Source organism: Protopterus annectens, chromosome 14.part0 (assembly GCF_019279795.1).
Source record: "Protopterus annectens isolate FY-2018-M chromosome 14.part0, PAN1.0, whole genome shotgun sequence".
Classification (NCBI taxonomy): domain Eukaryota; kingdom Metazoa; phylum Chordata; order Ceratodontiformes; family Protopteridae; genus Protopterus; species Protopterus annectens.
Window position 1 is genome coordinate 830834405 of NC_056748.1, and position 25906 is coordinate 830860310.

A 25906-nucleotide genomic window follows, 5' to 3' on the forward strand; every position below is an offset into this window, starting at 1 on the left:
CCTGCCCTGCTGGGCAATCAGTGTCAGGGTATATTAGTGCTTGCTATTAGGTCTGAGCAAGTGCTGGGTTGTAAGATGCTTTTTGAGTGCTTAGGTTGAGAGTTAGACTAGTTTCAAGGGAAAAACTGAAGAAGAGACTTAGTGGAGCCGGGAATAATGTAACCATAGCTAACCGGCACTGCCCGGTGCGCAAAACCATGCAAACACGGTTTTTATAGTAGGGAAATGAAAGAGATAGAAATTAGCCCAAAATGGCCAATAAACTAACTTTTGGGCTGGAACCACTCCTCCATTGACAGACAGGTTGCTCAAAGCTCCCCTCTCTCACAGGTGAACAGAGAAACTTCCTTCTATCCAAGTAAGGTATGGGCAACTCAGAAACTAGTATCACAGCCCTGAATTCAGCACTAGCCTGAAAACTGGACTATACTGTCTTAGAAAGGTGGGAAACAAGGAATTTTTTTGGTTCATAATCTTTCAATTGGTTTTCCCTCATTTTCATTTACTAGGCAGTTTTTCAGTTAAAGCTGACTAACAACCTGGCAGTTAAAGCACATGCTGAGATATTTAGGCTTCTATCCACAGGTCAAAAACTTGAAACATTCTGCAGGCTATGTTTTACTTTTTGTAATAAAATTTAAATGTCTAATCTGCAACTCTCTGAAGAAGCCACCTTTGTACTTCATCCAGTAATAAAATGACACTTGAGAGCAGAATTTTACAGCTGACAATAAAATGAAATGATGCATCCTGTGCTGTTAAATTAATTGCAAAAACCCAAATGCCTGCTTGGAGGCTACAAATGAGTATAGAAAAGTAATAAGTCGAAAGCTGTATCATATCATGTGACGTTAAAGTTAACTTGAAAAAATAAATCCCATAATCATGCAGTGCTGTTAAAATGAGCTCTGCTTCATAATGCAGAACTTTGAAATCCTGAAAAAGAAAACTCTGAGAATAAAAGAGTAAAAACAGAAAAGAATTAAATATAACAAATCTTAATAAACCTGCATGTGAACTATGACAGAGATGTGTTTATACACTGGGTGATCACCCCTAAACCTCATATTTAGAAAGTTGTACCTGATTTATCTGAGCTTATTTACATATATAGGAAGTTGTACCTGATTTACCTGAGCTTATTTATTCTTACACCAAGACAACATTCTTTTGGAGGTAAAATAATACTTGATTTCTGAACAACCGGCTATTCCTTTTTTCTGCAATCCTGTGCAATCTCAGAGTTAGAATAAACAAGGATGCAGTGGAGTGGTTTAACCCCATGCACACATATCACATTTTTTATTGTATGCTCAGGTTTCAGTTTTCTGTTCTATATTTTTTGTTTTAAGTGTTTTGAAGAGCAGGCTGATTAAAATGATAAACTGTAATAGCGCCATTAATTCTGCTGTCAGTTTAGGTTTATTCATTATCACAGTACCCAAAACAATTTACACTCAAAATGCAAAATCTCAGAGTCATCATTCAGCTACAACTGCTAGAGTAGCTTCGTAACAAAAAATGCACTGAGTACCTTTTGTGCAGGACTTCTGACAACCTTTACTTTCTTTGTGCCAGACTCATAACCAGGTGAAGAGGCTGTAATGTGATACTCTCCAGGTATTAACAATCTCCAGTAGTCCCCATCTGAAGCTAAAAGAAAACACATGACATACACTATCAGTTAAATGATAATATACATTCCTTCTCTCTCTCAATTTATATATATATATATATATATATATATATATATATATATATATATATATAGCAGAATGTAAACACCAATGGAATAAAGCACTACCCGGAGGTACATAAAATGAAAATAATTTATTGATATACAATAACATTAACAATGGTAAGCATTTTTACAACTGCTTCAGCAGATCATAAACACACAAGAAATCACGCCCATACATATATATAAAAACTTCAATTAGCAAAAAAACAATCACTGAATTTAAGTTTTTCAGTGATTGGCTTTTTGCTAATTGAAGTGTTTATATATATATATATATATATATATATATATATATATATATATATATATATATAAATTATTTTCTTTTTATGTACTTCCAGGCAGTGCTTTATTCTGTTGGTGTTTACATTCTACTATTATCTCTTTGGTTATCCAACTGTTTATTAATCTCATCCAGTGTACTTTGTTTTATACGCATTATTTTCTACACACACACACACAGACACGCATATATAATTAATATATATATATATATATATATATATATATATATAAATATATATATATATATATATATATATATATATATATATATATATATATACACACACACACACACACACACACACACACACACACACACACACGTATGTGTGTATGCATCTATATATATAGAGCTACACACATACACATGTACCTACACACAGTTTGGTATATGATAAATAAAAACGCTGATCTTTTATAATGATACATATCATTCATACATTTTTTATCTGAGAATTCAGAACTAAAATGCAGACATAAGAGCTGCCAATAATAATAAAGTTGGTTAACATGAAGGAGGATATTGAAAATATCAGACTGTAGCACCTCATTTTGTGACTTTGTGAACTTGTAAGTAGGCTAAATTATGCATAAAACATACATATAAAACATTAAGACCAATTAAAATAATTGTAATTAAAGCAATCAGAACACTGACTGTCCAAAGGAGCAAGTGCCTTAATTAAAAGAAAAATCAGTTCATAGGTTAGTACTATGCTATCTGCCCTTGTGGGCCATTTTAAGCCTAGCCAAATTTATCAATCCAAAGCTAAGAATCAAACCTTGTACATTGCATCTATGAGATAAACACTGTATCCATTATACCAGACTCCAGTATTTATTAATTTAAGTAAAGAACTAATTCCACTGGATCAATTTCAGACTGAACCCATGGATACATGAAATTTCTAATCAGCTGAAGAATAGTCAAAGTATAATGCTATCACTGGGAGACAGAATATATATCTTAAAGAATTAGTTACCCACTCAGAATTACACTACTCATAACACATCTGCAACTCTGTCAAACAGAATATGATGTTTTTAAAAAGTTATGATTACTGCATAATGCATACAGAACTTATGTTGAGAATGGGGAATTTGGGGTAGATATATATGATTCCACTGTTAAAGAAATATCTACACTTTACTTGTTTGAATAAGGACTTTAGTACTTAATGGAATTTAGGAACATGTAAAGTAGTTTTGCTATGTGAAATGATGGTAGCTCAGATCTTTGGGCAAAAATAATGAAGACATGGTCAAGCTGAGTTTATTTATGAATTAGTGATACAAGGGTCTATATTATGATATTGAATGTTAATTTCATTAAATACATAAACACCAACATGAGAATATCGAAAAGCAATATGCTCGATATGTTAAAATCTTGAAAACCAGAATATCGAATTTTCATAGTTGGCCAGCATCGCGTCCTGGTTGCTAGTGATTAATAAAACAAAACTAAACAGCCCTATTCCTTACCCATACTGTATGTAGTGAATTACATAGTTAAATGTGACATTTATAAGTAAGTGAACACATCATGAATGGCCCAAAGTAAACTCATGTGTTTGGTGAGTTCTGATCTATACTTAATATTTTTTAAGTTTTAAAAGCATGGCTATCGCACGTACAAAATTATTGGTAGAATATTCATTCCTTTTTTGCAGTACTGTTTGCATCAGATGTTCTTTCAATAGTTTTTCTTTTCTTAGGTGAAGGTGGACAACCTGATAACAAGTGCAATCTCAGCTCATTCACCCTATTCTGTTCACGTACTAAAAGATCAAAAACATCTGGAATATCTCAGATATGTCTTCCTAGTAGACATCTTATACGTCTATGCCAACTTTCAACATAATTTTGTGTATGTGGCAGTAACAACTTAGTCAAGCAGGAAACATTCCAAAAAGAAATAGGGAATATTGGTGGAAAACGTGTACAATGTGCTGACCTAGTTTGCTGCTTACGAATAAGTCCTAAAACATACACTTCTGAAAATATGACAACAACTCCTTTTCTGCAACTGGAAATGTTTCAGAAAGACTGTTAAATGTAGAAACTACCTCTTCTTCCTGTACAAAATGTAGCCAATCCTAGAGATTGTACTTTTCGCCAGACAGCTTGAGAAAAGTGAAACAGACATCCTTTACAAGTTACCTTACTGAAGTTATGTCTTACACTTTTTATGGCTGCCATCTCAAAGTCACAAAATATGTACTGCTAGATCAACAGATGACAGTAGATCAAATAAACATTCCCAGAAGCAACTGTATGATTTGTATGACTTTTTTGACATTAGACAGTACACAAGAGGTAAACTCTTAGTATTTTCTCCAAATGACACTAATGCATCTATGCTATATAGTTGATGGCAAAGTTATCTTTTTGTTAGATATACACCATTCATAAACCAAATGGTAGAAGAACATAAATCCTGCAAATTTTCCTTTGTAGTGAATACTAACACATGAATATTATTATTTAAGTCCACCATACGTTTTTGTATGAATCAGTCTTCTTTCAATACATATTCGGTAGCATTCACTCTGTTCAAAGGTGTTGAAATAGTGCTATAAGGAACCATCTTTTTACGTCTTACAAGATTCACTTGCTGCAACATGGAATGTCTAGAAAGCAAATTTAAAGTACTCTCTATAGATGTGCTAGCAACAATGTCATCTACTACAAACGCTGATGTACTTCTATATATGCGAGCTGTTTCTTTTAACTGGTGACAAGCTACATATCTTTCTACATCTGAGGGGTGATGGTGCAAGACTGACTTTAAGAGCATTTCCCCATCTACTTATTGCTCTCCCTTTGCATTTATGTGACTGTTTCAGTTTGCAGCACCAGTAATGTCTCTCCTTCATTGTCTCTTCTAAGGTATATAAATAACCATCTATATGCAACGTCTCCCTATTTTTCTGTGAAGTTACAGTGTCATAGCAGTTACCTAGAATGCTAGGAGCTGAATGCGATGTGCTAGCCATTTTGATGACTGATTTAGTCGAATGCACACATATGACATATTCAATATCTTATTTATACTTAAATTCAAGTTACAGATTACTGACTCACAAAGCTGTACCTAATGTATGCATTATTGTAATATTAGTTAATGTACAATCATCAATATAAAGTTTAATTTGCTTCAAATACCATGTGTAATGCATCGTCTTATTTTATAGAACTAAGAACCATATGTTACAATTATAACGTAATGTTGTAGTGACATATCACGTAACTATACATTGCTTGGTCAACTATGACAGTTTGGTCTTTTGATTTTCAACATTTTAAAGTGTTGACTATCTTGCCATTCGATATTGTCATGTCTGCATTTATGTATTTGATGAAATTAACATTCGATATCGCAATATAGACCATGATATGAAGGGTGGAGGTATTTGCTAGTGGAGACCTAAGGCTGCATTTTTAAATCATGTATTCTGCTTGATAAGGAGAATGAGTTAAGATTAGTGAGATTGAATACTAGTCCTGTTACAAGTGGATTGCTTCTGAGTTCCAAGGTATCCATTTTGCTTTATTAGGGGTGAAGAAGTAGTGTTTTCTCTGGTTTAATTTCTCCAAGTTCTTTGGGTTTCTAATACTATGACGGGAATGGACCTCTTTCCTCAGTCAAAGTATGATTAAAGTTCATGAAATTAGTACTGTTTCAATCTTTGATGTTAGCCAGCAGTGTTCTTCATAGCTCCTACAATGTGCCCAGAACTGATGCCTTCTGCAATTCATATGGAGTTACATGTATCAGCAGCATATCTTATTAAGACTGTAAATTATTTTTTATTAGACCCATTGCTCCTACTACTATTTGAACTGCCTGGGTATTCTTCTTCCATATTGCCCTCTCTCCTGCCTGCAAATCCTGGTATTTTATGACTTTGTGTCTCTCTGTAGGTAATCACTGTAATCACTGGTGTAGGAATTTTAATGATCAATGGTACTTTTGTCTTCTTTTCATGGACTACTATATCTGGTTTTCTCACATTTATTTTTTGAACTGTTGATAATGGGTAATCCCATGTGATATAAACTATGTCATTCTCTATAATGTTTTGTTGCTCATGTTTCTAATGCTTCTCAGCTACTTCAATATTGTAATGTTTGCACAATCCCCAATACAAAAGTTTTGCCACATTATTATGCCTTTCAATATACAGGCCCTCTGCCATTCATGTATCACAACCATCAACAAGATGTGCGACTATTTCCAGTTTTGTTTTGCAGAACCTGCATTTATCTGTGTCTCTCAGATGTTCAATGGACTGTGTTAACCAAAGTGCATGTTGTCCATTATCCTGAGCCACTAAAATTAACCATTCATCTTTTGGTTTGAATTCACCTCTCCTTAATCATTCCTGCATCACATCCTGATCGACATGAAGTTGTTCCAGGAGTTTTCTGTACCTGCAACTATATGTATGCCTTTTCCACATTTCTTACCTTCTCATCTGATCCTTCTCTTTATATTCTTTTTTTTTTTTTTTTTTTTTAGCACATTCAGTTGCTGCCTGATTTTTCTCTACTTCTGGTTTGGTTTCCATTCCCACTTGACACTGATATACTTCTGCTAAACTAAGCAGTAAAGTCATCTTAGATTTGTTCTCTTCAAGTTTCAAAACTTTCACTATGTTTGGATCTGGTGAAGTTAGCAAAAATGTATGCAGTCCTACAAGTGTAGATCTATACATGTAATCAGTTTTGAGGAGACCCATACCTCCATCACAATGAGAAATATATAATCTTGGTATACACTGATATTTATATATCATTTGATAAACATGAAACATTTCTCTTGTTTTCCTCTCCAACTAATCCAGTACCTTTTGGGGCCAGTCAGTTAGAACAGGAAGACCAAATTGGTTTATAGCATAGACTTTGTTCCTGTATGTCAGGGCTGTTTTCAGTATTAATTTTACCCTTCTAAAATATTCTTTACTGAGTTTTGTTTGCATTTGTTCATGTTTTATTGTCAATCCTTCATCAATTCCCAAATATTTAGACACTCCCTTCTGCTCAAGTCCCTTTGTATCACATTCCTTTCCCAGACTGATATTTTCTTGGTGCTGCAGCTTTCCCACTTTAAAGGTTGTTTTTTTTAAGTTATCAAAACCAAATGACATTTTTATATAATCTGAGAAAGTTTTGATCACTTGCAATTGTGCTTTCAGTACCTCATCTGATGAACTATAAAGTTTTAAATCATCCACAAAAAGGAAGATGAGAAGTGTTACACTTTGTTGCTTTCTGTGATCCAAATTGTAACCATACTTAATCTGTTAAGTAGACAGCTTAATAGATTCAGGGCAAGACGAAAGAGCATCAGTGACAAAGAGTCATCCTGGAATATCCTCCTTTGACTTTTTATCCCTGGGATAATAGTTTGTCCTTTATCATGACTTAGCTGCAAAGTGGTTTGCCACTGTTTCATGGTCACAGTAATGTAATTGATCAATGTAGGGTGCATCTTATACATCTGTAAACACTCCTTTATCCATGAACGTGGGATGTTGTCAAATGCTTTTTTACAATCTATCCATGCCATACTTAGATTCTTCCCCTTCTTACAATTCTCCATTATGGTGTTCTCCCTTGAAATCTGCAGATGTTATTCCAAACAGCATGTAAAGCTCTGATGCAGTGACTGTGATGGGCAGACTATATCCTGGCTGAAGAAAAATCTCGTTACCAATATGCCAGCTCTTCCTTCAGGTGAAATACAGTCATGCATTTAATTGGTCTAGAAGACTAGAGTGTTTATTTTTGCAGTAGTGTTTTGTGCATTCTTTTATTTAGGTTGAGACTGGGGTCTAGCCAAATGCTTTGATATTTATAATGCTGAACTGTTTCAATTGCTTCCTGACTGGAGTGAATAATGGACCATTTATTGAGAACCTTGGCAAGCCTTTGTTGGGTTCCAAAGAGCATGGCTTTGGCTTTCATAAGTTCATAGGTCTTTTAAGCCTAGCCAATTTCCCTTTTTGAGCTCAAAATAACCTATCCCATTTGGTTATAGATTGGTCTTACCCATCCCATGGTCGATGATTACATATTACCCCTGCATTTAGAATCAATCTGTGGTAAGTAGCCATTCAGCTATCTTTATGGGTCGCTTCCAGCTGATTTTTGATCACTGAGTTAGAGGGGGTGGATCTATAAATGCTCATATCATCTGCATATCAGCATAAGTGGAATGTCTACGGGACACTAATTGATAAATGGTGAGGAGGGTATATGTGAAACATCTGAGTACTGTAGGACTCAATGGTGCAAGGGGATAGGTGGATGGTCAGAGCGGCTCTTTAAATAACCTGTTGGAAATTAATGATTCAGACCATTTCACTCCTGTATGGTTAATTGCTGCAGACAGTAGAATGTTTATTTGTAGCTAATGGTCCACTTTGTCAAAGGCTTTAGTTAAACCTACAAAGTGGGCTCCTGTTATTTTACCTTCATTCACACAAGTAAGTATGACATCTGTAAAGGTATACAGAATGGTTGTAGTTCTTCTATCAAGCCAGAATCCATGCTGTAGGCTTCTGTGTGCCTAGAAGTATTCTGTCAGATGGCCATAGATCAGCTTTTCAAACATCTTGCTTGCTAAGGGTGGAGAGAATGAAAGTCACATGAAATCATTTGTCTGAGATGATTTAAATTATTTTAGAATGGGATTGACAATGGCTGTTATCCATTGCGGACAGCATGATACAGTTTTAGGCAGATATTAAACAGATGGGAGAGGATGTTTTAGGTACTCTTAGCAAAGGAAGATAAATCAGGGATAAAGGTCATTAGCCTCAGCTGAGACACTGAATGGAATTCTGTTTAGCAGAGTGGCTATGTCTTTGTGACTGATTCTTTTGAACTGAAATGGGAGGTATGGCATCCCCACACTGGGCCAGTAATCAAGGAACCTGAATCCTCACCACTGACATTGGAGAGGGATGTTCACTTGGAATACAAATGGATACACTCAGTGTTTCCAGATACAGACCTCTCTGCATCAAGCACAATTTTCCTTAAGAGCACACAGGGAACACAGTCAGGCTGGGGTCTGGCTTTCTTTATATCTGTCTCCCTCCAGGGCCCCAGTAAGATTCCAAAGTGGTACAACTGTAGAGTTAGGTCCTCAGCCGAGTGTCCAAGCCAAGTCCTCCAGCATCCTCTCTGTGAAGCCAGTGCTTCATGCCCTGCTTCAAGTGCTTACACACCCACACTGTGAGATTTGATTTTTCACACACACACACACACACACTCACACACTCACACACTCACACACTCACACACTCACACACTCACACACTCACACACTCACACACTCACACACACAAACCTGGGAAAGGTTGGCATAGAGTTACCTGCTGTGCCACTTCTGCCCAGAGTATAAGGCAGTTATCACTGCTAACAGACACTCCACAATCAGCTATTCTAAGGCCCTTAACAAAGGGTGTCCAATTATACTGTGTAATATTAATACTAATACAAATGGTAGTAGTTGACCAAGAGAGCTAGGCTTTCTGGAGTGGCCCACACAGTGTCAGCAAATACATTTAAGCACTCTCATAGGTTCATAGGTGTGTACCAGGGTAGACTAATGGTCCTGGAGCCTTTACAAGCCTAGCCCATAGAAGTGCCCTGGCATCGTGCCGCCTGACATTAGTTCCCAGTGCCTCTATCAAGTAGAGCCACTGGAGTAATCCCCAGAGTGAACTTTCTATTTCCCATCCACTCATCAAGATTTCTTGAAGAGAGCCAGTGAGGTGCTCTGCTTGACATGTATGGGAAGTCTATTCCAGAGCATGGGCATTCTCTGGGTTATGAACCTGTCCCTCTAGCATGTTCTGTTGATTGTGGTAATGAGGTTGAGGTCTCTGGAGTGTGTGGTACAGAGGGATTGGGATTTCTTTAGATGTAGCATTTTTAGCAGAGCTGGGTCAGACATGGCTTTGTAAGTCAAGCAGAGATCACCTCTTAGTAAACGATATGAAACAGAGAATAGCTGGAGTTTTTTGAGTTTGTCCATGTAGGACATGTGTTTAAGGCCTAGGATCCTCTTCATGAGGTACTTTTGTGGCCTTTCCAGCTGTTGTATGTGTCTAGTGAGGTACATGCCAAATGGGGCATTATACTCGATGATTGGTCTAATGAGGGAAGACTAGAGAGAGATGATGACCTCTTTCTTCCTGGATGCAAAACCCTTGGTAATGAGATATGCCACATAGAAGGACTTTCTGACCATGGTGGCAATGTGGTGGTCAAAGGAGAGGTTGCTGTCAACCTGTGTCCCCAGATCTCTTACCTTCAGTGTTCAGTGGGTTTCCATCAATGTGGTAATTAGTGGGAACTACATTTTTCCCATAAGAGAATATGATGCATTTTTTGGCATTAAGCTTAAGGCCATGGTTTCAACACCAGTCATTGGTATCAGTGAGGCCTTTCTGTAGGATGTCTACATTACTTAGGGAGTTAATAATGGCTCCCAGCTTGCAATTGTCTCTGAACTTGGTCAGCCAGAATCCCTCCATGTTGGCATGGATGTCTGAGAAGTAAATGCCAAACAGGAGAGGACCCAGGACCAATTTCTGTGGGACTCCACTCATGACTGGTCAGCAGTCTGACTTGGAGTCCACTACTTTCACACTGTGGGTTCTATCTGTGAGGCAGTTTGCAATCCACCTAGTGATACAGGGGTGGGTGCCTAGTTCAGTGAATTTATCAATAAATTCTGAGTGGAGAATGGTATTAAAGGCCTTGGCCAGATTAAGATATTCTGCATGAACTGCCTTGCCTTCATCCACAGCGCTGGTGATTGACTCAAAGAAGTCAACCAAGTTGAGCAGGCATGATCTACCTTTCACAAAACCAAACTGCGTGGGATCTAGAGTTTAGAGATTTCCCATATCCTTGTTAATTAGGTCCATAATGATGTGCTCCATAGCCTTACACATCAGACTCGTCAGGCTAATGGACCGAGATAATTCCCAGGGTCTGTAGTCACTCCCCCTTTATGGAGAGGGATTACTGTAGCAGTATGCCATTCAGTAGGGACAAAGCCTGATGTGAGGCTGTGATTGAACAGGGCACACAGATGTGGTGTCAATTCACTTTGTAGTTCATGTAGAACACATCCAGGGATATTGTCGGGTCCCATGGAAGATGTATTCTTGGCCTTGGACAATGCAGCTTTAACCTGTGCTGCAGTAATGCTGGATGCCTGGAATTCCTTCGGTATTGTGATTGGTCCTTTAGGGGGGAAAGAGAGGGGTAAAGTTGGCAGTGAATCTGTCAGCCAGCATGTTGGTAATATCTGTTGGCTCAGTATAGGAGGTACCATTCTGTAGTAACTCAGAGCAAACCTGAGTATTGGCATGGAGATTCTTGATATAACTATAAAAGGCTTTGTGGTTGTTTTTAGTGTCCGCCACAATTTTGCCTTTATAGCTGGCTTTAGAGGTTTAATGAGAGATCTCAAATTTTTGTTGAGGCTAATAAGGGAGTTTTTCCAGTCTTGGGACTTCACCTTTTTCTGCAACAGTTTCTTCCTTCTGTTGTAGAGTTTACTAATGGCAGGGGGCCACCAGATTGGCTTCCTTTTTTTTGGAGGAGAGCATCGTGGTTAAATAGGTTAAATACTTTCCAAAAGGATGAGCCATAAAAAAAGTTTCAAATATATTTAATAATAAATAATAAAATAACATGAAAATACTGAATATATATTTACAGTAAAACACATAGTTCAATTCATGGGAAATTTTGAAAATAACATTGATGGATAGACTCAGACAAATAAAGAAATACAATATCTAAACTAAGCTTCACTATATTTTCCTGACTAAATCTAGGAGAATTACTATTCCCTGCTTACTCAAAAGAGCGAGGCGTATGATGTGGTGAATGGTCCTTCTTGTTCTCAGGCCCAAGACAGAATACTCAATACTGAAAGATTTCTCTTTGTAATATCTAAAATTTCCAAGATGGCTAGCAGAATATCCACCCACATATACACACACACACACACACACACACACATATATATATATATATATATATATATATATATATATATATATATATATATATATATATATATATATTATACATGCATGTATGTGTGTTGCTAAACACAGTTTATTTATGCACAAGTTAAAGGTTCACCTAACCTTCATTTGGACTTGTCTGTGTAATTAATCTCCCATTCCCATGTCCTTCTACCCATTCCATTCTTTTCTAATCACTTGTCTTTGAATTCTCCACAATTTCTGCTTTCTCTCTTTTAGTTTAATCCCAAACTTACTACTAATTCTCTGCTCTTATTGATTCTCTGTCAGTCCCTCTCATTTTATATTCTCTCTGGTCACATCCCTAATACATTATCTTATATAATATTCCTCAACTTTTGAAACTGATACTATAAATGTTATTTCTACTGTTTATTAGTATTGTTTGCCTATCTTTTACTACTATTCTCTAAATCTTATTTACATGTTTTTTATGTTTATACTGTTTGTATTTACCCCATTGTTACTGTCTGTTTCTAGATATGTTTTCACTGGGCCTCCACTGAAAATTGGCTTTAGCTCAGTCATACTATCCTGATCAACAAGTGGCCTAAATAATATATAAATAAATAAATATATCAGTCTCCACCTTAGTCCAGGGATAAGGGCATAGTTGTCCCAGTTTTCTATCCCTAGTGTAACAATAATCCCTTTTGCAGTAGCCTGTTCATTAGTTTGGCAGTGGTTGTACAATTCTTTCTACATTTGCATGGGTGCTGATATTCCTATACCCACATAATAAGGTCCTTGTAGCTTTTACTACACTAGAGGGCATGGTTTTCAATGAATCAGGGACAAATCTCAACAGAATCAGGAAAAAAAATCCAGAAATAATCAGGGAGTCTTTCACAAAATAGTGCTATTAATTTAAAACATTGACGGGATGAGAGAATATGAATCAATATACATTTTCTAAAGTAAAAGAAGCCTATAACTCTAGTTATTGTCATTAGTTTTAAGTGTAATTCACCTTCTTTTCTCCAAAAGTCAGCAGTTTTAGGAGAAATGAAGATGGTCAGAGCTAAAATTTGAGTCAACATCAGGGACATTCCTGAAAATCAGGGGCAGTTTAGAGGTATGAAGGGCACTACATCTGCAATAAGCCCATAGGTTTAATTATGTGAAACAGTTTCCTGACTTTACTGCTGCTTATGAGTGCAAGTCAAAAGAAGGCAAATTGAGACTCTCCATCTGCTAGTCTCATGTTTTACATGCTCACCGTTATGGTAAAGAATGGATTTCATCCTTGAGCCATGAGTTGGAGAGGTTTTCTGGAGTAGCCAGACAGATGAAAGTAGAGACTGCTTGATATCTTTAGTAAGTAATGAATCCATTTGCAAAAGGTCTAAAGACAATCATTTGAGTTGCAGTTTATGAAAGTGTTCTATTTTATGAGATACCAACTAGTCAATACCTTCCTCTATAAAAACACAACCTTCAAAGCCTAAATTTAAAAAAAAGTATGAAAAAATGGTCACTCAGTCAGCAGGCTGAGGTTACCAAAAAGCTGTAGGCCATCTTTATTTCTCTTACACTGCAATTACTCTCTATAATGAGTTCAATGTTTTACATTAAAAGTTTTATTTCCTTTTTGACAATTTGACTCTGACAACTTAACATTAGCACCATTAACACTATAGTCATACACTATGTTTTTCACTGATTCATCAAAACATTAATCTGCAATAATGCTGTGCACCATTTTAAAGTATTTTATAATGCACTTTGTTTACTCTTTTAAGCTTGAAACAACTGAGATGATTTTATGTTGTGTTTTAAGCACTTCAGAATGTAATTTTCTTTTAATTATAATTATTTACATGTAGTTAGTTGTCTGAAACTTTATTAGGAAATTGTAAAAATTGTAAATTTAACTAATCCGCTCAAAATCTTGTTTTGATAATATCCTTTCTTGCATATAATCTTACACTGTAAAGCACTTTAGCAAAGCAATGCAATAAACAATGAAAGGAGAGAAGGTGAACAAATCCACTGGAACATAAGGGCAAGAAATGCACATAAACCCAGGATGCATTATCCTGAAGACAAGTCAGATGACAAGTGAAAGTTAAAATTTTCAGCAACAGTTTATTGTAATAGTTTTCCTACTACTTTAGAAAACTATGGCTACAGCAATGTGAAGAGTCTTTTTTTGTATTGCCTTGCACTTTTACAAGCAATACTTTATGTTTCCTTTGTTAGAACATTGCTAGAATAACACGTTGCATGTTAGCATGCATTTTCTAAGGGACAAGAGACTGAAACTCAGTTATATGTCTTTATTTAGTGACTTCAGTCCTTGGTGATATGTCAGAAAACCACAAATTTTATGAGGAACAGATTGAAAATATAAATAAAAAATCTGGACATTCTGCGAAAATCTGGACAGTTGAGAGTTATGAGGCATGGCCTGATACTATAGATATTTCTGGTGGTGGCATGCATCCATTGTGAATTTTGGATAGTAAATAAAAGTTCTGAATATTGTGCTTAGATACAATTTATTCTCTAAACAGTGTCATTAAAGACTCCCCTCGGTATTGCACCTGTAACTATGGTATTAGTTTGCTACTTTAAATCATACATGGGATATAAAAATCAAGCATTATAACAAGTATGATCAGCCAACTGGTGTAAGGCTTCAGTATCATAGTCCTTAATTGTCCCAGATCATTACTGCTTCACTTTCATCACCATTTGTAACTACCAGTGTGTCATTAGTTTTAAGTTTATGACAATTCTTTTTATCATGGTTCCGATTCTGTCAATAATTTTTGAACAAACCAGTCAGATAGATGTAAAGGAAATGAATCAAGAACAGCTTGTTCAAAAGCCCTGATAATGGAATGAATTGTAAGGAGGCTGGAAAATAGAATGTCTAAATTTGAATTTTACCTGGTCAGTTTCAGTCTCAGCTGTAATGGAGGCTTTTTTATGATATCAGAAAATTTACGTTTAGTGCATGTTAGTGACGCTCTGTAGCTCAGTCAATAGAGTACTGTCTTTGTAATCACGCAATCATAAGTTCAAACCCCATAAAGACTTGAATGAGAGTTTGTTCAACTGTAACACACAAACACACAGCAGAGAAGTTTTATCTGGCATTTAGCATACTGAATTAAGGTACAAACTGCTTCCTGTAGTCCAGGGTTTGATTTTCTTAGCCACCATTTGCATACTGTGAGCTATGAGTAAGTCATATAACCAGAGAGTGCTCTGAAGCTATTGGGAGATTGGCCTTTGCTCCTTAATGGTCCTCTGGACTGCATACCTATTAACTACCCATGAATCTACTATGTAATCATTTAGCAAGGTAGTCACGTTGTCATTTTTGAGTACACTTGGAATGTATGCCCATTGCATTGCCTGGATGAGTACAGTTGGGGCCTTCAGTATGAGTGTGATACTGCATGCAGAATTTTTATGGCCTGCTGCATACTGCATGGCATGATCATGTGGTAGGCTGGTGTGCAGTTGCAACTATCTGATAGTGGCAGTGCAGCTCCCACTATCATTTGTCCGACCAGTGACGATAGTGATAGTCACCAGCCAACATCACTACCATGGCAACTCTTGTGGCAGGCTGGTGCATAGTACATGGCTGCACAGGCAAAGCAGTGAATTCACTATGTAACAGTGTAAAGTTACAAAGATAATACTTGGTGCATCCAATGTTATCTGTGGTATATGCTGTGTAGTGCATGGTCAACGTACACTGTAAACAAAAGTTTCAGCACCTACATCATATGGTCATAGCCATCATCATTTTACTGTGCATAGTGGTCAGTCAAATAATTGCTAGTTATACCAGTGGGGCAGTACAATTAATTAGCAGGTGATATGAAACTGTGCAGTATTATACCCTGAATAAATAAATTAATGTGTTGCTGATGCTGTATTTCATTGCTAATGCAAATGTCAACTGGTTTTCAACTTCAAATGTTCCATTGCTACAGCAGGTTTTGAGCTTTTCAGTTAGGTTACCCTTTTTTTCAGAAGCATGAAGATAAGTGCAGCATTTCTCATTTCCAACAGATTTGATGCTTTGTGACCTCTTTGCCACTCTGCAAATTATTTTCCTGGTGAGACTTAAATAACTGAGCACCTATCCAAGCATGTCTAAAGGTCAGTTCCCTATGCTTTCTCCTGTTGACCTGGTGAACCTGGCTATCCTGAGGCAATGTAGCAATTGCCTCATGTACACAGACAACCCTCCCCTCCTACTTCCAAACACATCGACTTGTGAGAGATGCACTTACATAGCCAAATTAGAGGCCACGCTCTCTCCAACCAAGATTGGGTTAGCTAGTCAAGAGGAGAAGGAAAACACATGCATCACACCACATGGAACATATAGCCCTCTGGATCACACACCACCACAACTCTAGCATAGTAACACAAAACACACACTTTTGCGGAGGCTCTCAATAAAAATCTGCCCCAAAAAACAAAGACCTCTGAGGCAGAAATGCAAGCAACCACCTCATACAAACATAATCCATGAGACACATAGCTCACATAAACAGTGCACCACTCAACCTAAGCCCCTAAGGCAAAACACTTTACCCAATACACTAGTCATAGGTGACTCAGTAGTAAGTCACACTGACGTCCCACTCACTAGGGTGAATAAGGAGAAAGTTACGGTCAGCTGCCTGTCGGGTGCCAGGATTCACCACATAACACGCACTTAGGTCTCTCCACAACAGGTACAAATATGACTCTGTCATTGTCCATGTTGGTGTGAACAACCTAAGATGTACCTCCCTGGACTACATGAAAAGAGACACGGAGGAGCTCTCGGATCTTGTAGCCCAGGAAGGTATGACCCTAGCCCTGAGTAGCATCCTACCATCACCCAGAATTATACCACAGTACAAGCAGAAAATGATTGACTTCAACAATTGGCTAAGTTTCTGGTGTCATTCAAAGGGGATACAGTATCTTTCAGCCTGGGGTGACATGACTGATAGACCTCGATGCTTTGCCAGAGATAGCCTGCACCTGTCACCCTTGGGATTCTGGATACTGGTCAAGGCTCTTGCCACCCCTATAGTGCCTTTTTAGCAATGCCCTGAAGACAAATTTACCACCGTAACAACTACAAGCAAACTCAACCTGCCGGTTATGCTACTCAACGCTAAAAGTCTAAATCTCAAAATGCACTCGCTCGAGTCACTGTTTAAACTGGAGAACATTGAGATCTGTGCAGTAACAGACACCTGGTTCAAGGCTCCAGAGAGCACCCCAGCACTACCAGGCTACAATGCATACCACACCTTTCGGCCCCTAAATCTGGACCGAAGCCCTAAAGGCGGTGGTGTATCCATCTTCATAAAAGATATGCACACCTCCAGACTAGTTGTCCAACACAATGCATGAGAAATACTTCAGGTACAACTAACACTGGATAAAACTGCAATCCAGGTTGTAGCCTGCTATAGATCCCCCACAATGCCCCAAGACTCCCACTCTGTATTCCTGAGCACTCTGGAAAATATTAAGTTTCAATGTAATACCCTTATACTGGGAGACTTTAACTACCCCTTCATCAATTGGGAGAATTACTCATGTATCAACTCATTTGCCCAATGTTTTCTGGAATTTATTAATTCCAATGCCCTGGACCAACTCATTCTCACCCCCACCAGAGGTAGAAACATCCTTGACCTGGTCATTACAAACATGGGGGACCATTGCTCTGTACCAGTAATCAACTTCTCCCTGGTTTGATCTAACCACAAGTTAATCACCATGGATATCTACATCTCACCCTTACCCCCATGAAGGAAACCACTGTGAAGAACTTCTCCACAGCCAATTCTGAGCTTCTAAAAACAGAAGTGTCAGACTTCACGTCGCCCATGCAAATGGAAAATGGGTGCATGGCTGTTGAATCATACACCAATGCACTGTATGATCATATACACAAATGCATGGAACGGGGCATACCAAACAGAACCAAGATACTCTCCTTCAATAAAGGAAGCCAATCTGGTGGTCCCTTGCCATTAACAAACTCTACAACAGAAGGAAAAAAACTGTTGCAGAAAAGGGTAAAGTCCCAAGACTGGAAAAACTCCCTTGTTAACCTCAGCAAAAAACTGAGATCCCTCATCAAATCCTCTAAAGCTAGTTACGAAAACAAAATTGCTACAGATATTAAAGATAACCACAAGGCATTCTTTAGTTATATCAAGAATCTGCATAACAATGCACAGATTTGCTCTGAGCTACTGCACAACGGACCAGTTATACTGAGCCAACTGATATTGCCAATATCTTGGCCAACAGATTCAGTGCAAACTTTGCCCTCCCTTCACCCCCTAAAGGATCTGTCCCAGTACCCGAGGAATGCCAAATCCCTAATATCACGACTGTACGGGTAGAAACCGCACTGTCCAAAGCCAAGAATACAGCCTCCATGGGACCTGATAATATACCTGGCTGTGTTTTTCACAAATTACAAAGTGAACTGGCACCAGACCTGAGTGCCCTGTTCAATCACAGCCTCACTTCAGGCTTTGTTCCCAAAAATGGCACACCGCTACAGTCATTCCACTCCACAAAGGGGAGCGACTACTGACCCTGGGGACTACTGCGCCATTAGTCTGATGAGCCTGATAATGTAAGGCTATGAAGCGCATCATTATGGACCTTATAAATGGGGACATAGGGAACCTTCGCACTCTGGGCCTCAAGCAGTTTGGGTTTGAGAAGGGTAGATCATGCCTGCTCAACCTGATAAACTTCTTTGAATCTGTCACCCGAGTGGTGGATGAAGACAAGGTAGTCCACACAGCCTACCTCGATCTTGCCAAGGCCTTCAACACCATCCCCCACTCAGGAATCATTGATAGACTCATTAACCTAGGCATAAACCCTAACATCATAAGATAGGTTGCCAACTGGCTCACTGACAGAACCCACACGGCGAAAGTAGCGGACTCCAAATCTGACTACTGGGCAACAACAAGTGGAGTCCCACAGGGATCAGTCCTGGGTCCTCTACTGTTTGGCATCTACTTCTCTGAAATTCAAGGCAACACAAAGGGACTCTGGTTAACCAAATTCACGGATGACTGCAAACTGGGAGCTATTATTGATTCTCAAGCTGATGTAGACATTCTACAAAAAGGCCTCACAGAGACAAATGACTGGTGCCAGAACCATGGCCTTAAGCTCAGTGCTAAAAAGTGCATCATCATTCCCTTCGGGAAGAACACGGTGCCCACGAACTACCACATCGATGGTAGCTCACTTACCTCTGTAGGTGTGATAAGAGATCTGGGGACACCAGTAGATAGCAACCTCTCCTTTGACAACCATGTTGCCACTATCATTAGAAAGTCCTTCTACAGGGAACACCTCATTACAAAAGGTTTCTCATCCAGGAAAAACAAAGTCATACTCCATCTCTACTTGTCCCTCATTAGACCTATTATAGAGTACAATGCCCCATTCAGCATGTACCTCACTAGACACCTTCAACAACTGGAGAGGCCACAAAGGTTCCTCACAAAGAAGATTTTAGGACTCAAACACATGCCTATACAGAAAGACTGAAAAAACTCCAGCTATATTCTGTCTCATATCGCCTACTTAGACACGATCTCTGCTTGACCTACAAAGCCATCTCTGACCCAGTGTTGTTAGACATGCTTCCTCTGAAAAAATATCTCAATCCCTCCATGCCACACACTCAAAGGACCTTAACCTCATCACCACAATAGACAGAACCTGATGGAGAGAGTTCCTAACCCAGAGACTTCCCAAACTCTGGAATAAACTCCCCATTCATGTCACGGAAGGGAAGGAAAGTGAAGGAAAGTGACAAATCAGAAGGAAACTGAGCAATCTAAACAAAATCAGGCAGTCAAGCCCACCTCCTCCCTAGCCAGGGAGACTGAGAAGTGGCAGTATTGTCGCAGCATCGAGGGGACATGATGGCACTGTGGCCCGAACCCCGAAAATGCTGCTAAGCTTGAGATGTATATGAATGCTGGGAAATCTTGATGGCATTGTTCTGAAGAAGTCCCTGTGGGAGGGATGAAAGCGCTTAACTACTGTGGTTTTATTCAATAAAGGAGTGTTTTCCACAGAGGACTTTGCTGTTCTTCCTCCCTTTGGTTACCTAAATTTGAAATGTGTCTAACACAATGTCCCCTAATGATACTGTCAATGCTGGTCCATTAGATCATGACAAGTGCTAGCATGTGAACTTGATGCTGCGTTGTACTGATGATCAGATCTACTGGATGCAGAAATGCCTCTTGACATTGATCAAACAGTGCTGTATGACCAAGACCTTGCCTCAGAGGTTCTACTCTGTGATATGACAGTCTAACAAGGCCTAACTGTCCTTATCTTGAAGGAATCTATATGAATGCCTTCAGCACTTTATTGGGACACATGATGTCTGGCCTACTAGTCCAATACACATGTGGATGTGCCCTAATCCATGTCCATCAGCATCTCCAGTGCTTGTCTTGTAAGTCCTTGCTAGTGTGCTGATAGAGGCGGACATAAATGCTGTGTTTGCATGTGTGTGTGTGTGTGTGTGTGTGTGTGTGTGTGTGTGTGTGTGTGTGTGTGTGTGTGTTTGGGTACAACAATATTGAATGATGGTCATCAAAGAATTGTCCCTGGCCTCCAGAGATATTGTAGCAAGAGTGAGGTAAAGGGGGCAATTGCCCCAGGCACAAAATGTAAGGGAATGTAATCAAGAGACATCCTTTTCTCTGTAACAAATCTTTTTGTGCTTCACTTAAAGAGCTGGGGGCATGGATTTCATGGGGTGTGACTGGCTACATTTTTTTTTGTTTAGTTTTGTTTTTTGCTTGGGGGACATGGATTTGGTGGGTCATGACTGGCTAACATTACTTTAGGAAGCTAATTAGCTTCCTAGAGTAATCTGAAGACTTTTTGTTTGTTTGTCTGTTTGTGTTTGTTTGTTTTTCTTTAGTGTTGTGTTGAGAGCTGGGTGTGTGTGGATTTGATTGGTTATATTACTGTAAGAGGCCAATCGGCTTACTATAATATTTAAAGGTCCAAAGACTTTTGTGTGGTGGGTCTCATAGATTGGGTACTGTACTGTAGTACTATAGAAATTCCTTTTTTTTTTTGCTCTGACATGAGGCGGCAGTTCATGGGACTAGCACGAGGTACTAGCTGAGCTAGCTATGCCTCTGGCCTCCACCATTCCCAGGTACCACTGAATTTCCTCATGTATACTCTGTAGCACTGTAACCACCATCTCTACCTGACTCTCAGTGGCAGTACCCTGGGTCTGAGCTATGTTGTGACACATCTGGTGCTGTGTAGGCATGATCTTGTATGCCTTTGGAGCTAAATGTGGAAAATGTCATCACCTGACACCCCTGTGTATAGACCTGACAGTCAGTAAATGAACCTCAGACATGATTGCATTTTCCTCCAGTGGTTATGCTTGTGGACAGGGAAACAGACATTGAGCTATGTGGTGTTTCATCTCTTTCTGTTAAGGTAATTTTCTTATTATACACAGTATGTGAACCTGTGTTAGTGACTATGGATTTATCAACCTGCTTGGAGGTAGGGAGCCGGGCCCTGCCAGTACACTTTATGAATGTGTGCTGCTGCCCAAAGACTATGACATGAATAAGAGAATGGTGGTGTCATTGCCAACAGCTGTTCAGCTGTCAATACCAGCCTACTGTGGGTGCACCACCAGATGTGGTTGTTTCTGGTGCTGTACCTGTTATAAAGTACATTATTATGTCACTACTATCTTCAGTAACAAATATCTGATGTATATTGCATTTATGATGTCCAAATTTACCTTGTACTTGTGTACTGACGTGCTACAGCTCATGTTGATGGATGCATCTGATGAAGAATTATTTCATAGTTATCAGCACACATTTATTATACCAAGTTGCATACACTCTAAAGCCGTTAATGCCAGGAAAAGATGGATTTTATGCATCACCTGTGTGGATGCTGAAGGTTTACCCAAGTACCTGGAGTATACTCAGCAAACTCCTCTTCTTCATCATAGCTACTTCTCAGGTGTTAAACTTTAGACAGTGGAAGGCCCACTCCCTGTGTTACTATGTGCAATTTCATTCTGCCTAGTTTATTTCATGTACAAGTCATCAAATCATTAGCTTATTTTCTGCACCGTGTCAAAGTTCACATTATTCCCTGGATGGCCTTGTCACTAGGAGAACTAATCAGGCAAAATAGCACTGAGGGGATGACAACAGTCTGCCCAGTCTGTGGGTGAGGTTGGCATAGGTCCTCCTGTGCAAATTTCACCTGTGTGAAGTCATCAGATGTGCTCTCTGTGTACAAAAGGTTGAACTCAGAAATGCAAGCCTAGCCTAGGACTGCACTGTATTGCAACCAACCACACTCAGTGCACAGAAGCATTAATTAACACTGGATAAGCATAATAGGCACTTCACTATGCCTATTGACAAATGGAGGAAGGAAATGGGAGGTTAGCATAATGTTTAAGGCATTTCCCTTACAGACATAAGGTGCAGGGTTTGATTCTCACATGGGGTAATTGGCTATGCTTAAAATGGTCCCAAGGGCAGTTAGCCTAGTACTAATCTATGAACCTATGAAATAGAAGCATAATAAAATTGTGTTATCCATGCTGGATGATGGCCACAATACTAGGAATTTTTTTGCTCCATCTCTCAGTCTCCTTGGATACTGAGTGGTAAAAGAATGAATGGGATAACTGGGGAAGGAGGAGCTGATAGTTGCTGAGGGGAATGCAGCAAAAAACATGACATAAAATAGGGCTAAAACTTATAATTTATCAGAACAACTGGAGCTTTGATATCCTTCCTAGGTGCTACTACATTATATTTTTTCACGTCTTGGGTAAATACGACTGAAAGAAGAATGAGAATATCCATTTGAAATCATGAAAGGGGTCTCTTTTGTTTAGTGCATGGGTGAACAAACAGCACATGTGGTCTGGATTCAGGAAGCATGACTCATGAAGTCATAATCTGAATGCATATACTTTCAGACAATAGAGTAAAAGTTACAGACTGTAGTAACCAAGTAGTTAAGTGTAACAGTCACTTTGCTGTAATAAAGTAGGGATACCTTGAGGTTGCAACCCTGTGTAAGAGTGCAAAGGTCAGACCTTCCACATTAAAAAAAAAACACAAAAAGACTAAAACATACGTCTACTACTACTCTTCCTTGTGCTTTGCAAAGTTTAGCATGACAGCTCATGGATTTTTTTCGAGATTCATAAAGTCACATTATGAACTCCTGGACTCCAACATGCCACAGTATATCTACAGAGAAGGACTGAGCTGAGACAATAAAGATAACATTTCACTCACATACCATGACATGCATATCTTCAGTAAACTGCAGCTGAAATTTGCCCTATATTCTTGCACGTATTGCACATTAAGAACATTAACCTCCAGACACTTCTGTTCCACCTGAAAGTTGTCACGAGGAAATCTTAACATGAATTGCTATGCTGACTGTAAAATTGCAGCAGTTTACTTATTCTGATAAGAAACAACCTTTAATCAACAAGACCTTGCCTGGTCAGACCTGCTGTGTGCTCTTTTTTTCCATTATAAAATCAAAAGATCATGTTTAGTCAGTAAGTTTATAATCATTGCCTCAACATCTGAGTAGTAAAATAGCATTCATATGATAAGCAAATCAGTATCTTATTTCTATGTTCAAACAACACTAAGAAAATATTTATATACATCTTAGTCTGCATATAAGAGGCAGGAAACAATTGTTCTGATGTTTTGTTTCACAGCTGAACAAATAACTGTTACTTACTGACAAGTATTCCATAAGCACATTTAAAGTTGAAAATTACTTGTAATATAGTTAGTGTATATAATGTATTTACCACATATGTAAAAGTAGCTACAGTCTGCCAGTTAAGTTTCTGCTATTATGTTTAATAATACATTTTCTTTATAGATCTAACAGGCAAGCTTTAAATGAATCAAACTCAAATGCGTGTATTAACATCACATCAAGTTTTTGATAAATGTGAGAATATCATTATTAAGGCTTTGGGGTCCCATTTTAAGAAGCACACATTAATGGAGTTATGATTATCAGCAAATAAAATGTCTCCTTGGTGTGCACTCACAGATTCTGCCTAACAATTTTGCAAACAGAATGTGTTGTGTACTGAGTCTGTTAGGAAGAACATTGGTTACATGCTGCAAACTGAAAAAGATAGCTGATTATTAGCATTCATACATTTATTTGATTACTTATTTTAATGGAGTGTCAAGTCTGTCACTGTCAGGAAGAAAACAATGTAGGTCTAAAGAGCTGCTTAAAATGGATTTCATACCTGAGCTCTGCACCATTACTTGGCTTTCATTAAAACACAGATGTATCATGCCGTTCTTTCCACATCCAAAAGAAAGTTTGTCACGTAACCTGCAAAATTACTTTCTCTTGCCAGGCTATCTTTCCATATGCTTCTACTGGCTTAATACTACCTTTGAGCATGCAAGCTGGATTACTGAATAACCACATTTTTCCTCCAGCCTCCTACACTTCAATATCCTATTTTTCAAGTTGATGTCCTCCACAATTCAACCTTTAAGGCTGATCCTGTTAGTTATTTAGCTTAATATATTTGGAATATGCTAACTCAATTCTGTTTCCATTTCTGTATGATTTCTGAATGTTGAGGCTAGAGGGCTCATCAAGGTATTTCCTCTTCAGTGAAGTCCAGAAAGCCAAGCTACAGAAAAAAATATGAATAAGTATGGGAGATGTTCACTAGCAAATCCTTACTAGAGGTTATAGATAAGAAAATGGTTAAATAAACATACAGCAATGACAGGAATCATGCAATAAGCAACAAAATAGGGCCTGTGAGACAATCACTCTAATCTGACAGGATATCTGATGAAAAGCTCTTTGTCACAAAATAGACAAAAATATTCAGTGAGAGCAGAAGGGAAACAGCATCCATACAGAACTTGGAAGAAGTGACTAAACAGAGACAGTGAGTACACACAACAGTGCCAACATAAAGAAATGCAAAACAGTCATACTGTATATCAACCTCTTAGGACAGGAATTCAGTATAAAGCCTAAAATAACGGGGAACAAAGACCCAAATTCAGGTACAGATTTTAAACACTGCTCTTAAAAACTTAGAAATGTGATAAACTAACTGGTTTTGCATTACCATGCATTTTCTGAAGGATATGTAGTTTGAAACAATACTCCTTATTGAAATGATGGCACTCAAAATGCCAAGTGCCAACAAGCCAAAAAAAAGACAGAAAAAAACAGGAAAAGAGAATCTCAAAGATTGCATTTCTCCTTTAAACTTCTTTTTCGCAGAGCGGTAACCCCCACACACACACCCCTCAAACTTATATATACCAACTATGAGATCGCCATACCTCAAAGAAAAGGGAATATTCCAAGAAATGGCCATCTTGGATTTAGTATATGTACGTCTGTTTTTGGGCCATTCATTCTCTGTATTTCAGGACTTACTCAAGTAGGCCCTGGCATTTCAAATGGTTTTCCTGACACATACACTTGTGTCATTACTTAATGACTTTAACCTTCTGTGATTTGTCAGAAAATCACAAATTGTATGAGAAGCAGACCAAACATATGAGGGAAAATTGGCTGTATAACAGGAGGAAGAAAATCATGGCAAAAATTAGGAGGTGCAGCACCCAGTAGGATAAAAGCACCCTCATTAAACTAAACAAACAACTCAGAGGACAAATAAAGTCCACTAAAGCCAAATATGAGGTAG

General features: G+C 38.3%; 1 protein-coding gene across 1 annotated transcript in view; it reads right to left on the minus strand.

Annotated features, from left to right (window-relative positions):
• LOC122789278 (carboxypeptidase E-like) overlaps positions 1-25906 on the minus strand; it is a 366543-nt gene that overhangs the window by 40403 nt on the left and 300234 nt on the right. Inside the window, exon 8 of the mRNA XM_044056580.1 lies at positions 1535-1653. Coding sequence (XP_043912515.1) covers positions 1535-1653 — 119 coding nt within the window. The remainder of the gene's footprint in view (positions 1-1534; positions 1654-25906) is intronic.